This window comes from Acomys minous (genome assembly GCF_964271855.1).
Source record: "Acomys minous genome assembly, chromosome: 12".
Lineage (NCBI taxonomy): Eukaryota > Metazoa > Chordata > Mammalia > Rodentia > Muridae > Acomys > Acomys minous.
In genome coordinates, this window is record NC_140493.1 from 18,553,473 (window position 1) to 18,569,023 (window position 15,551).

At 52.5% G+C, this 15,551-nt stretch overlaps 1 protein-coding gene across 2 annotated transcripts; it reads left to right on the forward strand.

Moving 5' to 3' along the window:
- Positions 1-395: 395 nt before the first annotated feature.
- On the forward strand, positions 396-10,919 carry PNPLA5 (patatin like domain 5, triacylglycerol lipase). Of its 2 annotated transcripts, none has more exons than XM_084748946.1 (9): positions 396-872; positions 1,161-1,393; positions 3,142-3,207; positions 3,704-3,778; positions 4,707-4,767; positions 5,393-5,578; positions 7,294-7,420; positions 9,254-9,370; positions 9,950-10,919. In XM_084748946.1, the coding sequence occupies exons 1-9, from the start codon at positions 680-682 to the stop codon at positions 10,008-10,010; spliced, it is 1,119 nt and encodes a 372-aa protein (XP_084605072.1). In that variant the 5' UTR covers positions 396-679; the 3' UTR covers positions 10,011-10,919. The 2 variants fall into 2 exon arrangements, with proteins under 2 accessions (XP_084605072.1, XP_084605071.1); XM_084748945.1 differs by lacking the exon at positions 3,704-3,778 and adding an exon at positions 3,450-3,659 and having other exon boundaries at positions 402-872.
- Positions 10,920-15,551: the final 4,632 nt, after the last annotated feature.

The window sequence follows — 15,551 nt, forward strand, 5'->3', positions numbered from 1 at the left end:
TTTGCTCACCATCCCACACACTGCTGCTGCCTTCCTCTTCTTGGCATCCTGGGGTTACACTTCACTTCCCCTGCCCCTCATGGCATGCCTGGCTGGACTTACACGTGATGGCTTGGCTGTGTAGGTGCCTTACTTCATCACTTCCCACATGCTCCTGGGAGCCTGGTACCTGCTAGGTGACTTCGTGGGGACTGCAATGAGGGGAGTTTGCATATCTGGAGGCACCTGTTCTGTGGCAACCTTTTCCCTGCTGAGCCCAGATGCCAGGCCTTCGGCCTCCCACATGCCTTGCTGGCCCCTGACCCCTGGCCTCACAGGTTAGGCCATGCAAGCAAAGAAGCTTGGCCTTTCCTGCTTGTGCCTCTTTTGAAATGCAGACACCCCGAGGTTAGGCGACTGCAATCCGCAACAGGATGTGCTTGCGGACCAGGCCTGGGTACTTACAGCTTGTTATGATTCTGAACGCAACCGTGTATACTTGGGAGAGGATGACTGTGCCAACCCCTCAACTTGCTAGGGTTATAACTGACTCAGCTTAGGGCGGGGCCACCCTGCTGTGCCACCTGGAGCTCCATCCCCATCGCGGCTTGTTTCAAGCCTGCTGGAGCCCCGGCGCCACAGTCCTTCTTGCTCCAGCGCTGCATCCAGGCTGAGGTGTCTGCAGCCTCGCGTCGCAGTTATGGACTTCCTGGAGGCAGAGGGAGGCTGGAGCCTGTCCTTCTCAGGCGCGGGTTACTTGGGCCTCTACCACGTGGGCGTCACCCAGTGTCTGCGCGAGCGCGCGCCGCGCCTCCTTCAGGGCGCCAGCCGCTTCTATGGCTCCTCCTCGGGCGCCCTCAACGCTATGAGCATAGTCTGCGGCAAGTCGGCAGGTGCTTGGGGAAGTCTCGCAGGGAGCTGAGCCTGGCAATGTGCCCCCAGGGCTTTATATGCATCTTTGAATCTGAGGGCCATGGTCGCTTCTATCTCCAAAGATGGGATTCTGGCTTTAGATTTGGGATATTACCCCTAAGGTCCCTTGGGAGTACTGGCTACCAGGACTGGGCAGAGATCTTAAGAACTCACCCCTAGGCATCCCTAAGGGAGGTGGGTCTTTGGGGGGTGCGGGTGGCCCTCGGTGATCCCAGGTCCTTGAGGCCTTAGTCACACCAACCCTGCAGACTACTGCTGCTCTCATCTCCTGGGCCTGGTAAAGCACGTGGAGAGGCTGAGCCTGGGCATCTTCCATCCGGCCTATGCACCCATTGAGCACATCAGAAAACAGCTACAGGACACCCTACCCGACAATTGCCACATCCTGGCTTCTCAGAAGCTGGGCATTTCCTTGACCCGATGGCCCGATGGCCAGAACTACATAGTTACTGATTTTGCCACCCGGGATGAACTCATCCAGGTAAGCTGGTGCTGGGCGGGGCCCTGCAGCTGGAGGCATATAGTCCACCAAATGAGAGTGAGCTTAGGGGTTTCTGTGGGTGACTGTGTGTGTGTGTGTGTGTGTGTGTGTGTGTGTGTGTGTGTGTGTGTGTTGGGGTGGTGGTGTAGCAGGAGCTAGACTGCAGCTGAGGCTGGCCTAAGTCCAAGGCTCTCTAGAGGCAGCGATGAAGAGGAACCCGAGATGCTCCTGAGGGGCAGTGAGATTCCATAGTCAGGGCCTCTAGGACTGCTCTTGCCTGGCTCTGCCCCACCCACCAACATCTTCCAAGTGCTTTCTGATTGCCAGAGCAAAACATTTACCGAGCATCCATTATGTGTGGGCACTGTTGTATGCTATGTTTTTTTGTTGGTTGGTTGGTTGGTTGGTTGGTTTTGGCCAGGGATGGGCACAGATGAAAAATTTTGCCTTCTTAGGGCTTGTACCCAATGAGCATAGCTCCTGGGAGGGGACTAGGAAAGGGCCTATGTGAAACTCAATCAGGAGACCAAGGCAGGGAAGGAATGAAGCCTGCTCCGACCAGGCAGATTCTGACTTGGGGCATAAGGTAAGAGGGGCAGGGCCGTGGCGGAAAGCTCTGAAGGGATATGGGTCGCCATACTGGAAGGTCTCAGCCCAGTGTGAAGAAGACTCCTGGTGTCCCTCAGTGCAGCTCTGTCCACTCTTCCTATCATGGTCTTTGCCTGTCCCCCCACCCATGCTGAGGACCATATATGGTGCCCTGTACCCGACACTGGGACAGGCTGAGTCAGCAGCCACTGGAACTCAGGTGTTCGGGTGTCAGTGTGTACCTGAGGGGGCTGGTGCCCAGGGAGGGACTTCAGAGCCGGTCCCCATGTGCTCACCTGGACAGCACATACAAGGCGCTCAGTAAATCTCAGCTGTCATCAACTGCGCCCGACTGTGGGAAGGAGGGGCTCGTTCACATTTCAAACAGTGGGAACAATGCCCTTCGAGGTTGTCAGGTAAGGCTCTGTGTTCCTTTAGGTCTGCAGTGCTTGTCCAGCCCTTTCCCCAGCATAGGTGACCATGCTAGAACTGTCCTTGCCTGTCACATTTTGCATGTATCTGTGTGCGCTGCTGGCATTTAGCAGGCGAGACCAGGGGTGACACTTAGGCATCTTGAAACACAGGACAGTGTGCACAGCCCTTTCCAGCTTGAGGCTAGTGTCCATCTGTTCACAGGATCAGTCTACAATCGAAGACTCTTTTTTTTCTCCCCAGCAGGACTTGTCAGAGCTTTTACTAGGAGATGGTATCTCTTGTGTCTGTGTGTGTGTGTGTGTGTGTGTCGGGGCGGGGGTGGGGGTGGGGGTGGGGCTGGCATTTCTTCTCAGAGGAGCATCTGTTTGGGTCACCTCTTGGGGAGACACATAGGTTTTTGATGGCACCTTCCTTCCAGGCCTAGGGTGTGTGTGTGTGTGTGTGTGTGTGTGTGTGTGTGTGTGTGTGAGAGAGAGAGAGAGAGAGAGAGAGAGAGAGAGAGAGAGAGAGAGAGAGGGAGTTGGCACTTGGACCTTGGTTTATATCTTAGGGGACATCCCAGGCAGTTTCCAGGCAGCTAGAGTGCTCTCCCCCCTCCATTCCCCCTCCCCCCCCCCCGCAGAGAGAGGAAGGTGGCATCCAGAAGGCTTGTGTTCCCCTGCTCTTCATTTGAGTACAAGGGAAGGTGTGGAGCGCTGAGCTAGGGCGACGGTCTTGTCTTCCAGGCTCTGATCTGCACCTTGTACTTCCCGTTGTACTGTGGGACGATCCCCCCAGCATTCAGAGGGGAGGTGAGTTTGTTTGGCAGGGCCCCTGCCTGCACCCCACTCTGGGCTCCCTGCAGCTAGGACAAGGGCTTGTCCAGATGTGGAGATAGGAGTGAGGGTGCCATCTCCCAGTGAAGCACCTACTGTGTGCCAAGCCTCCCCGCCTAAAGAGGCTCAGCACCTAGGCTGGAGTGGGCTATGGACACCGGTCAACATGGTGAGGGTGTGGGGGAGATGGTGTGGCCCAACGCCTCCCTGCCTTCCAGCGTTACTTTGATGGGGCTTTGAGCAACAACCTGCCCTTCAACGATTCCCCCACCACTATCACCATCTCTCCTTTCAACGGGACAGTGGACATCAGTCCCAACAGCACCTCAGCCAATCTGAATGAGCTAACCGCCTTCAATGCCAGTTTCCAGATATCTACCAGGAACTTCTTTATGGGGTTAATGTCATTGTTCCCCCCCAAGCCTGAGGTAGGTCACCCTGTATGGCTCTTGCCCACCACTCTTCTCTTTAGCTGCAGTTACTGCCCAGACCCAAGTCACACAAGCCCCGAGCTCAGACAGGTTCCAACTTTTCTGCCGTTTCCTGGGTGAGTGATGGAATCTGGCTGTGTATTCAACTGGCAGGCTCTGTGAGCAGAGGCAGCTAGTTCTATCTCTCTTTTTCTAGATTTCTTTTCATTTATTTATACGTGTGTGTGTGTGTGTGTGTGTTTGTGCATGTGAATGCAGTACCCAAAGAGGCCAGAAGAGGGCACTGGACCTCTGGAACTGGAATTAGAGGCAGTTTTGAGCTGCCCAACATGGGTGCTGGAAATTGAATAGTACTCCTCCACAGAAGCAGTCAGTGCTTTTAACCGCTGAGTCATTTCTTCAGTACCTCATTAGTCTTTGTTTTTTGAAGTTAGAATCTCACTATACAGCCCTAGCTGGCCTGGAACTCACCATGTAGGCCAGGCTAGCTTCAAACTCACAGAGATCTGCTTGTCTACATCTCCCAAGTGCTGGGATTAAGGATGTGTACCACCATGCCCTCCAACCCGTAGGAAGTTTCACTTCTCAGAAGACACAGGCTCAGGCAGGCTAAGTCACTTGCTTGGTAACACAGCCCAAGTGGCAGAGCCAAGATTTACTGTTTGTCCCACATGGTCTTCCCAGCGAGCTTCAGAGACTTCAGCCAGCACGTGTGTGTGTGTGTGTGTGTGTGTGTGTGTGTGTGTGTGTGTGTGTGTACCATCAGAGCAAGATGGCTCATCAGGTAAAGGCACCTGCCATGCAAGCCTAGAGACTGAGTTTGAGTCCAAGAACCAATGTAAAGGTGGGAAGGGAGAGATGCCTCCACAGAGCTGTGCTCTGGGCTCCACCTTATTGGGTGTCTGGGGTCCTTGAGCCCTTGCAGAGAGTCACTGGGGCAGCAGGCCGAGCTGAAGCCATGTCCATCTGCTGACATGCCTCCAGCCCATGGCTTGTTGCTAGAGAACCCCAAGCACTGCCTTCCCTCTGCTCTGCGTGTCCCAGGTGGTGGCTGACTATTGCAGACAAGGTTACCTGGATGCCCTGAAGTTCCTGGAGAGACGGGGTAGGTGACAGAGGGACTTCCAGAGGTGAGCCGGGCCAGAGAAAGCTTTCATCTTGGCCCGAAGTGGGGAAAGTAAGCAGGGAGAGCTCCTGGAGGTGACAGCTGAGCTGGATTGGGACCAGCTGTAAAGTGTCTGGGATGGGAAGACACAGTCAGAAGGACAGAGGGGGAGCTGTACTCCAAGGGTTATGTCAGCTTGCAGGAGGGGCGTAGTCTTCAGGCCTGGAAAGCATGGCTGTCACCCTAGGATGCAAGGTTGAGAGATGAATTCTGGCTATACATTCCAGGCCCATTCTCAATCCCTGTACTCCACCCCAAGCTGCAGCACCCCACTCCATGCCAGAGCTTGAGAGCACTGAACTTAACTCTCACAACAGCAGGCCTTAGGTTCTTTTTACAGAGGGAAACTGAGGCAGAAAGGCCGAGGCTCTCATTGCTGGCAGGTGGGAGTAGGGCAGAATTGGAGAACAGTGTTATGTCATTGGGGCTCTACAGTGGGCTGGACGGGAGGGCGGGGCCCCATTGGGGTTCATTCTGTAGCCTGGAGGTGCTCTGAGCACTGAGACACCATGTCCCCTGGAGGCTGCCATTGAGCCAACATCAGCTCTTCTCCCTCCCTATCCAGGACTCACCAAGGAGCCAGTGCTGTGGTCGCTGGCATCTAAGGAGCCTCCAGCCCTCGTGGAGAGGCCCGAGGGTGCTGACCATGGCCAGGATCAGAAGGCTGGCCTGACTGTTAGGTGGGACATTCCCAGTGTGCTTGTCAAAGATGTGCCGGACTTTGAGCTGCTGTCACCGGAGCTGGAGGCCGGTACTGTCCCTTCTCACAGCACTCATCTGCCTGAACACTCACATCTTCCAAGTCCCTACCAAGTGTGACATGTGGCTGGGTTTTTTTTTTTTTTTCTGTGTCATTCACTCCTGACTGCAGTCTGGCACTATTTCACTGCTGGGGAAACTGAGGCTCTGAAAGAAGGAACTCAGCAGGTTTTTCCTGTCTGCCACTGGGGTATAGAGCCCAAGGCTGTGCCTGGGAAAGGCAGGTTTGTGCCCAGGCTATTGTGAGGTTGCCTAGAGACAAACATAGGTACATGTGGCAGGTGGCATCCCAGAGACACTTCAAATGGGGGCTGATCAATGGATGAGAATTTGGGCAGAAAGCATCACGTGTGCAAAGACCCTGGGCCTGGAGAGGCTGAGCTGGTAGCTCTCTGGGGCTTCAGCATAGTGGTTGGGTGATATGACACACACAAGCTTGGGAAGAACCGGGAAAGCAGGAGGAGAAAGGTGGCATCTTGGTTACTTTTCTATGGCTATGATTAAAAACACCATGACCAAGGCAACTTATTAAAGAAAGTGTTTAATTTGGCTTCCGGTTCCCTGATGCTGGCAGAAAATAGCGAAGAGCTCACATCTCACATTGCAGGTAGGAGTCAGAGAGAACAACACTGGGCCTGCTGTGAGTCTTTTGAAATCTCAAGCCCCGCCCCCCCCAACGACACACCTCCTCCCACGAGGCCACACCTCCCCATCCTTCCTAAACAGTTCCACCAGCCAAGGAGAAGTATTCAAATATATGAGCCGGTGGGGGCCTTCTCATTCAAACCCACAGCTGGGGAGCCCTGGGGGTGCAGTAGAGCTAGTCTGGGGAGGGCAAAGAGTTTGAGGTGATAGGGAAGCCTCAAGAGGAGACAGTGGGGGGGGGGCATATGAGGGTGTGAGGAATAAGGATAGAACATTAGTTTGTATCCAGAAGGTTTGTGGTCTGCACCGAGCCCTGGGTCTAGGCTTCTGAATTTGGAATCAGTGGGGTCATGGCTACTGCCCCTGTGCACTACAGCTAGCTCCGGTAGGAAATGGGACAGTGATTCTAATGTTCAGACATCCTGGGTTTCCCACCTATTGCTTTGTTCCACTGAGGACCCATTTCTTGTGACTAGGGAGTAGACGGAGTTGGGTATTGTTTCCTTGGCTGCAAATCTCAGACCTTGTTGCTTAAGTCTGAGCTGTAGTCTGAGCTACCAGAAGTCTGGAGTGGCCTTCTGGCTCTTGCCCTAACCAGTCACTGCCACCCTGCTTATCCTGGTGAACAAGGGATTTGGAGCTGGCAACATGGATGCTGTGGTCACTGCTGCTCAGAGGTTATTGGTGTTAAAAAAAAAAGGCCTGGGGATGCTTGTTTATCTAAGGCATCATGGCAAACTTCTCCTGGGATGAGGAGAGGAAAATAGAGCTCAGGACAGGAACCTAGTGGTCTTCAAGTGGACAGTTCTGGCTCTGCCTCTTCTTGGAGCAGACTGGATCCTGAACCTTAGTTTCCTTCTCTGGAGCAGATTCAGTGGGTTGAGCGGGCATGTACAGGGCGACCCCTGCTGTCAGCAATGGCTTCATGGGGGGGGGGTGCTGAGGGTGGATAATCCCTGCATCTCCTGGGACCCCAGCGCTTGGTGGTCCTGGGCTGCCTAGAGGGGACAACTTCACAGCCTGAGGGTACCAAGGATCCGTGGGCCTCTCTCTGTCTTGCAGCACTGAGGAAAGCATGCAAGCGGGACTTCTGGGCCCGTGTCCAGTGCTCGCTGCCAGGGAGGGCACTGACCTACCTGTTACTGCCCTGTACGCTGCCCTTCGAGTACGCCTACTTCCGGAGCAGGAGGTGAGGGAGGCTGGGCTGAGGGGGGCAGGCTTGTGGTCAGTGAGGGTGGCTGGGTGACTAGAGCTGGCAGGCACCTGCCTTCCCCCACACTACCTGCCCATGGCGCGCCTGGGTAGGCTCTGCCAAAGAGAACTGGGAAGGACGGATGTGGTTGGCTACACAGACTCTTGGCTGGTACCTAGGCTTTTCTGTAACCTTCTGCCCTCTGCTCCGTGGTGAGAGTGTTCACGACAATAAGATGCCCTTGGCAGCTCCTTCAGCTGTGTGATGGACTCTTGGCCTCTCTGGGTCATGACACATTTCCTAAAAGCAAGGCCCCTTCAGGTCATTCTGCTGCAGTTGAGTGCTCCCCACTGAGCACTTTACCATGCTGGGATTATGCGGCCTCATCTGCCCACTCACCTGGGCTGACCGGGGATAAGGTGTCAGTCAGTAGAGGGCAAGAGCAGCAGGCTGACCCCAACCTGGCTCCTGGCCTGGTGGAGCACACGGCTCACAGCCATTGCATGTGCTTCTAGAAGAGAGCTGCACCAGCTCTGAGCTACCCCAGGTCCATACTTAGAACTATTTGTCCAGGCAAGTCAGGCAATGACATCTGAGTCTTAAAGATGGGCCCCAGTCCCATTAGGCAAAGGAGAAGGAAAAGCCTTCCAGGCGGGCAGGGTACTTTCTGCAAAGGTCCTGGGACAGAAAGGAGTCAACTACATCCAAGGAACCCAAGAGGAGGAGCATGTGGCTGTAGTGAAAGCTGGTGTCTGTTTGACATAGGACTAGAGAGTGGCAGGACCCCCGAGTGGCAGTGACCACACGGGGTCTGTGGTCAGGCGGGCGAGCGAGCTTCATCCAGACATGGAGGTGCAGTAGGGAGAGCTGATGTTGTCTTTGAGAAAGGATCCTGCTAACCTTGTAACCCAGAGTGGTCTTGAACTCAAGACTTCCCCTGCCTAGGACTCCAGCCTTGTGCCCCAGCACCGGACCTGAGATCTGTGCTTCTATAAAGCCTCTTCTTTAGATGTTTATGATGGTGAGGCCCCAGGACTCGGCTGTACTGCCCTGAGTTAGTGATCAGCCAGCACGGGTGTGAAGTAACCGGTGGCACAAAGCTGTGAGAGACCTTCCTCCTGACAGACTCGCCTCATGCAGAGCTGTTTACTATAACCATGAGCAGATGAAATGAGAATGAAGAGATGTAAACAATCTAGCCATTTCTATGGCCCTAGCCTGCTGGAAGGCAGCCCAGAACACACCGCACACACAACCCACACCCAGGGCATTTTGGAGCAGGAGGAGGCACTGGACTCAGAAGGGAATATGGATGGATGACTGACACAGGGCAGAAACAGGGATGGATGGAGATAAGGAGGGTAAGGAACTATAGGCAGGTGGTCCTCATTTGGATGGAGATAAGGAGGGTAAGGAACTATAGGCAGGTGGTCCTCATTTGGATGGAGATAAGGAGGGTAAGGGACTACAGGCAGGTGGTCCTCATTTGGCAGGTGAGGAAATCTGAGGCCCCGAAAGGTTCTCTGAATCTCCAGGCTGCTTAACAGAGTAGCCTGTAAAGTAGCATCATACCACACCCTGCCATTTCTACCCCAGGCTTTCCATGGGAATTCTGTGGATGTTGATCCTGCCCCGCCTCCCAAGGTCCATCCCTCCCTAAAGCTCAAAGTTGACTTCAGGACATCTCACCATGCACGTGCCCCGTGGCGCCACCCCGAGATGAGCTTGCCAAGCCTCGGCACCCCTCCTTCTCTCTCCACATGTTGCCTGGAATGTAGGGACCACTTCTGATCTGGAGCCATTCCAGAGTTGACACTGCCCCTTCCGCAGGCTGCTGCTGTGGCTGCCTGAGGTGCCAGATGACCTGTGGTGGATGCAGGGCCTACTGAAGAGTTCAGCCCTCGAGGTCTACTCCAAGGCAAAGAGACAGCTTCTCAGGCTGGGCAGGTGAGGCAGCGGGAGGGACCGGAGGAGCACTTGCCAGGACTGCAGCATGCTGCCCACAATCACTACCCAGCACTCTGTGCCCAGCACCCAATTCATAGCGCTCAGAACCTAGCACCATCTAGTGCTCAGCACACATTCCGTGTCCTTCTGTCTACCCACCTGAGGAGACCAGTCTGTGTGTTCATTGCTGTGTGTATGCCACCTAGTGTCTGGAGTCTCTTGACACTCACACTGGGCAGTCTGCTTTGGGGAGGGTTGTCTTTGTTGTATCATGGTTGGGACAGATTTCCCCAGAAGGCTCAGCAAGGTTGGCTCCACGTAGCTGGGTGCTGCTCACCTGTCTTCTGACTGCTTCCCTGCTGCAGGAGACCCAGGGTACCACCCTGTCCCCATACTCTCAGAAAAAGCCACCCTGGAGTCCAGATGTTCTCTTTCTGGGTCCTGCTGAGGGCTTGAGACTTTCCTCAGAGAGCTGGGGGTCAAATACCCTGCTCCCTGTAAGGCTTGTCCCTTATGGCACACCCTACACTCACCAAACCCCAGGCCTTGAACTCACACATGTTTCTGCTCTCTCTGCAGCCCATCCGTCACCAGTACAGACTCCCGTCCCCTCAGGCTTGCTGATCGTGCACTGGGCTAGGCCAAGCACCATGTGTGACTTCCTGAACTCTGTCCACGCTCTCATCCTGTGTGCTCCTGCCTGCCTCTTGCTGTGGTGACTCTTGCAGGTGGCCTGTGTCAGGTTCATACTCCAGGGCCTCTGAGCCCAAGTCCCGGCTCAGAGAAGTTGCTGTGTTACTGACAAAAAGATCTGGCTTCTTGCCCATGCTGGGCCATGGACTTCTTGTATGGGCAGGTGGCTTCCTGGAGTAGGGACAAAAGCCCTCTGCACCTGCTCCTGGGACCTTGGGTCCCCAGGGCCACTCTGGATGTCTCCAGGCTACTGTGTGTCCAGGCCACTGCCCTCTTCCTACTCTTTCTGTAAAGGGAGAAAAGATACAAGCTAAGAAGACACATCTCAGTTCTGGATCTCCATTTTGGAGACACAGAAGGTACAGGTATCCGGAAGATGTGTGTTCTGCTCTAGAGCACTAGGCTGGAACTGGAGCTGGCACCCTAAGGCCCTGATTATGGTAGTGTCTGCTCTGTCAAGGTTCCTCCACCTCCTTTCTCTGGCCTGTACTTATCCAAAGGGTTGGCTGCTGTGACAAATGCAGCTAGAAGGTGGCTGACTGGAGATCTGTTTTGGGGGTGGGGAGGAGTCTTGATCATAGATGCTTCTGTTGTAGATGGAGCCTAACACCACTGCAGCTTGATTCCTTGGGAAGGTTTCTGGGTGGCACATGTTCCAACGATCCCCTGGCATCTCCTTGGTGGGAGGTGGTCTCTGTTCTTCCGGTTTCTGAAGAACCCCACACTGTGCCCTTGGCCAGACTGTAGGAGGCACTCAGCCCAAGAGGAGATGGGACTATACAGAAATGGAGGCATCAATGGAGAAGAGATTACATAATAAATAGTGGACAGAAGAAATGATGAGTCATTCATTCGTTCATTGATTACACATACATTGATCATTCATCTATCATGGATTCACCATTCACTCATCATTCATTTATTCACCATTTATCATTCATTCACTCACTCACTCACTTGGCTCTCAGATGGAATACATACGGAAAATGCTGCCACGAGCCCTCGCAGGGGTGCTTAGAGGAGAACACAGTGAGTGAGGCTGTGAAGCCAGGCTGTCAAGAGGCTGCCCAAGAAGGCCGCTCTTGAGCTGAGATCTGACAAGAGGCCAGGAGTTTTGCAAGGCCCTGGGGGGGGGGGTAGGGGAAGCAGCAGGCACAGAGGTCTGGCAAAGAGAGTGAAGGCCTTGTCACAGCACGGCCGTAGCTGTGGGAGAGAGGATGGAGGGTGTGTTGAGAGCCACAGGCGGTGGTGGCAAGGCTGCATCACCAAAGAGGTTGAAGATTCTTTATTTTTCTTGTATGTGTGTCTGTGTGAGTTTATGTGCACCGCTTGTGCGTAGTTGCCCACTGAGGCCAGAAGATGGCATCCAAACCCCTGAAACTAGAGTCATAAGCAGCTGTGACGTGCCTGCTGTGGCTGCTGGGAACTTGGGTCCTCTGCAGGCCTCCTCTCTAACCCCATCACCGAGGAGTTTGGGTCAGGGCAGGGGATGAAGTAATGAATAAAGAGCTGATGCAGGGTTTGGGGGTGCAGGCCTATAATCCAGCACTGAGAGGGTGGTGGCAGGGGAAGTATCAAGTTTCAGGGTATCCTGGAATATACAATGAACCATATCTACCCTCCTGCCCCTCCCCACCCAAACCTCAGGTGTGCGCCAGTGGCACAGGGACAGCCAGGGCTGAAGGGACCGGGAGAGCAGACAGTATAAGCAAGAGGTTCTCTACCCTCTGGAAGTCTCAGGGTTGAGCCATCCTCACCTACTAGCTGACTCTCATGTGGGCTAGACTCGATCCCTTGCACCAGGGAGGGGCTGTCTTTCTTGGGGTTAGGTGGTTCTAGAAGGTCGTTTTCTGTCTCTATTGACTTGGGGGTACTGCCGTGGTCCTACTCTCAGATTTCAGAATGAGGCCATTTCACCCTGACCAATGGGGGCTCCAGGCCAGGGGACTTGAATCTCAGGACACTCCTGAGATCATTCACATCCCTGTCCTTTGTGTCATATCTATGCCAGAGGCTGCTCAGCATCCCCCTCCCAAGTCAGCTCCTCACCCCACAGGGCACCTGCTGGGGTGACAGAAAGGCTGGGTGTACTGCCACACACACAGTGATGATGGGGATGGAATGCAGGGCTTTATTGATACCAGGCAAGCATTCTACAACTGGGCTGCATCCCAGTCACTCACCCTCCCTCTCCCTCTCTCTCTCTCTCTCTCTCCTCTCTCTCTCTCTCTCTCTCTCTCTCTCTCTCTCTCTCTCTCTCTCTCTCTCTCTCTGTGTGTGTGTGTGTGTGTGTGTATGTATGTGTGCAGGTGCAGAAGCCACAGGAAGACTTTGGGTGTCTTCTATCATTCTCCTTCTTGTTGCTTTGAGACAGAATCTCTCACTGAAGTGGGAATTCATCCTTTTGGCTAAGCTGATCAGCTAGTCCACCCCCTGGAACCTGTTTTTCTCAACTCTCAATGATGGTCTTACAGGCACATGCAGCCATACCAAGCTTTTTTCTTTAATGTGGGTCTTAGGGATTCAAACTCATGACTTAATGTTTGCACAGGTAGCACTTTATCCACTGAGCCGTCTCCTCAGCCCTTTGTACTTCTTTTAAATGGATGTCATTTTGCCATGGGATGCACAGAGAAAACTGGTTCTGATAGTAAAATAGGTGTGTTTATTATCTCACACAGTCACCTCTGGTGTTCTGAGACAGTCTTGTGTAGCCCAGGTTGCCCTCAAACTCACTGTGTAGTCAAAGATGACCCCAAACTCCTGATTCTCCTTTCTTTCAGCTCCCAAATGCTGGGGCATACATGTGACAGGCGTGTGACACCATGCCTGTCTGGTCACCCTGATAATCACTTTTAGGTTATGCCTCTGGGTTGGTAAGTGTGTTTTTAAAGAGTTCTTATCTCTTAGAGCTCTGTATGGCAGTGTGCATGAAAGAGAGAGTTCACAAATACCCCAGTGTGTACATGTGCACACGTGTGCATGTAAGCTGATAAAATATGAGTTGATAATAGACATTGTGTGGTAAGATGTGACAGGTGCATAAAAGTTATTCCATTCTCTCAACTTTTGTATGTTTGATGTTTGGCATTTCCAAAGCCAAGAAAAAGTTGTTTATTTAAGTTTACATGCATTTAAATCACCTTAATTTAGATTAATTTTTCATTCAAATAACATTTGTTCATTTAAATCTTTATTTATTCATCCATTTATCCATCCATCCATTTATTTATCATCTATCTATCTATCTATCTATCTCTTTATTTTGTGTGCATGTATGTGAATGCACCACAACAAATGTTTGGAGGTCAGAGGACAATCTGAGGAATATGTTTTCTCTTACTACACAGGTTTTGGAGATTAAATTCAGGCTGCAGGCTTGGTGTCAGGTGCCTGCACATCTTGCCAGCCCTTTCCTTAAAGTGTTTAGTAGTACGGGAAAACAGGAGAATATGCTTCAAAACAAAAACAAAAACAAAAACAAAAACAAAAACAAAAAGTGAAGCTGGGTTGCTGAGCGCCAGACTGCAATGAGGGCGGAGCGCCGAGCGTTCAGCACTGCGGACAGCGACACGGCCCCTGTGACTGTATCTCTGAGCCCAGAGGTCCTTATTTATACTGTTTTTTTTTAAATTAATTTATTCTTGTTACATCTCAATGGTTATCCCATCCCTTGTATCCTCCCATTCTTCCCTCCCTCCCATTTTCCCCTTATTCCCCTCCCCCATGACTGTTCCTGAGGGGGATTACCTCCCCCTGTATATGCTCATAGGGTATCAAGTCTATTCTCGGTAACCTGCTGTCCTTCCTCTGAGTGCCACCAGGTCTCCCCCTCCAGGGGACATGGACAAATGTGAGGCACCAGAGTACGTGAGAAAGTCATATCCCACTCTCCACTCAATTGTGGAGACTGTTCTGACCATTGGCTAGATCTGGGTAGGGTATACTGTCTTTATACACCTCCAATTGTCACAGGCTTGGTACTCTCAGTGCTGTGACATCACTCTAAGAGCTTGGTGTCTCTTTCTGTTTCACTTGGTTTTCTTTTCATTTTTCCCCATCACATTTGTATAGTTTTTGGCACAAAAGGCTCGCATGGGTTTTCTTAGTTTTGTCTGAAGCACTTTTAAAAAAATGATTACTGTAAACGTTATCAAAACAGACTTCATATGCTTGTCCAAGTGTGTGTAACTAGAACGGACTTTAGTCCAGTGGCTGGTCACGTCTAACCCAAGCCAACTAAACTCACTTCTTAGCCACATTGTTTTTTGTTCCTTTGTTGAAGATTCCTAGGAGTGTCTTTGTTGAGGGAGGACTTTCTTTAGGGTTTTACTCTGGAGGAAAAAAAAAAAATTAAACCCATTGAAAAGCTTATTGCGGAAGGCAATCCTCTAAAGATGCCCGCACTCCACCTGGGAGCTCGTTAGAGTAACATCAAAGTAAAAAGGAGGGTGAGCACAGCATTCAGGTGAATGTCGCAGAGCCAGGCATCAAAGTCTCCTTAAGAGTGGAAGAGGAGGACGGGAGGGGAGAGGAGGCATTGAGGATGGGGAGTGACCACAGCCCAGGCAACCAGCAGGAAGAGCCAGTGCACACCTGCAATCCTGTCAGAGGCTAGCCAGGAGGACCTGATGTTCAAGGCTAGCCCTGGCTACACAGCAAGACTGTCTTAAAAATGAAGACACAATAAACTTCAGAATGGCCATGCACTGCATGGAACACTGTATCTGGTGTGCACGGTGAAGCAGGGGCCATAGCGATGCCCATGGCTGTCTTCACTCCTGTCACCACCAACATCATGTGACTGTGACTAAGGGTGACACACAATGCTACCTATGCTCTAAGGGCACTGGAGTCTATTCCCGGGAGATCCTCAAGTTAACACCCATCCAGCCCTCTGTAAGCAGACACTGATTCTGTTTGAACTGTGTGTGGAATTACACGGGACCAGCTGTCTTTTGAGCTGAGCTTCTTTTTTTTTCCACACTGAGATGGCGGCTCACCTGGATTCGTCATGCATGCTGGTTCGTTTTTTTGTCAAATTGACGCAAGCTAGAGTTAATTGGAGAGAGGGAACGTCAATCGAAAAAAAAAAATACCCCCATCAGATTGGCCCACAGACAAGTTTGTTGGGGCCTCTTCTTGATTAATAATTGATGGGGCAGGGCCCAGCTCATCGTGGGTGGTGCCACGCCCTGGGGTCAGATGAGAAAGCACACTGAGCAAGCCACAGGGAGCGAGCCAGTAAGCATCCCCCCTCCACAGCCTCTGCTTTAGGTCCTGCACCCAGGTCTCCACTTTGAGTTCCTGCCCTGACTTCCCCCAGTGATGATCTGTGACCTGTAAGCTAAAACAAGCCCTTTCCTACCCATGGTGCTTTGGGTCAAGACATTCAGCACAGTAATAAAAAGCAAATCAGGGAGCTGGAGAGATGTCTCAGTGGCTAAGAGCACTGGCTGCTCCTCCAGAGGGCCTGGGTGTGACTCCC

Coding starts and splice junctions, on each gene's coding strand:
- PNPLA5 (XM_084748945.1), top strand. CDS start 680: ATGGACTTCCTGGAGGCAGAGGGAGGCTGGAGCCTGTCCTTCTCAGGC. Junction 5,579..7,293: donor GTCACCGGAGCTGGAGGCCG/GTACTGTCCCTT, acceptor TCTGTCTTGCAG/CACTGAGGAAAGCATGCAAG. Junction 7,421..9,253: donor GCCTACTTCCGGAGCAGGAG/GTGAGGGAGGCT, acceptor CCCCTTCCGCAG/GCTGCTGCTGTGGCTGCCTG.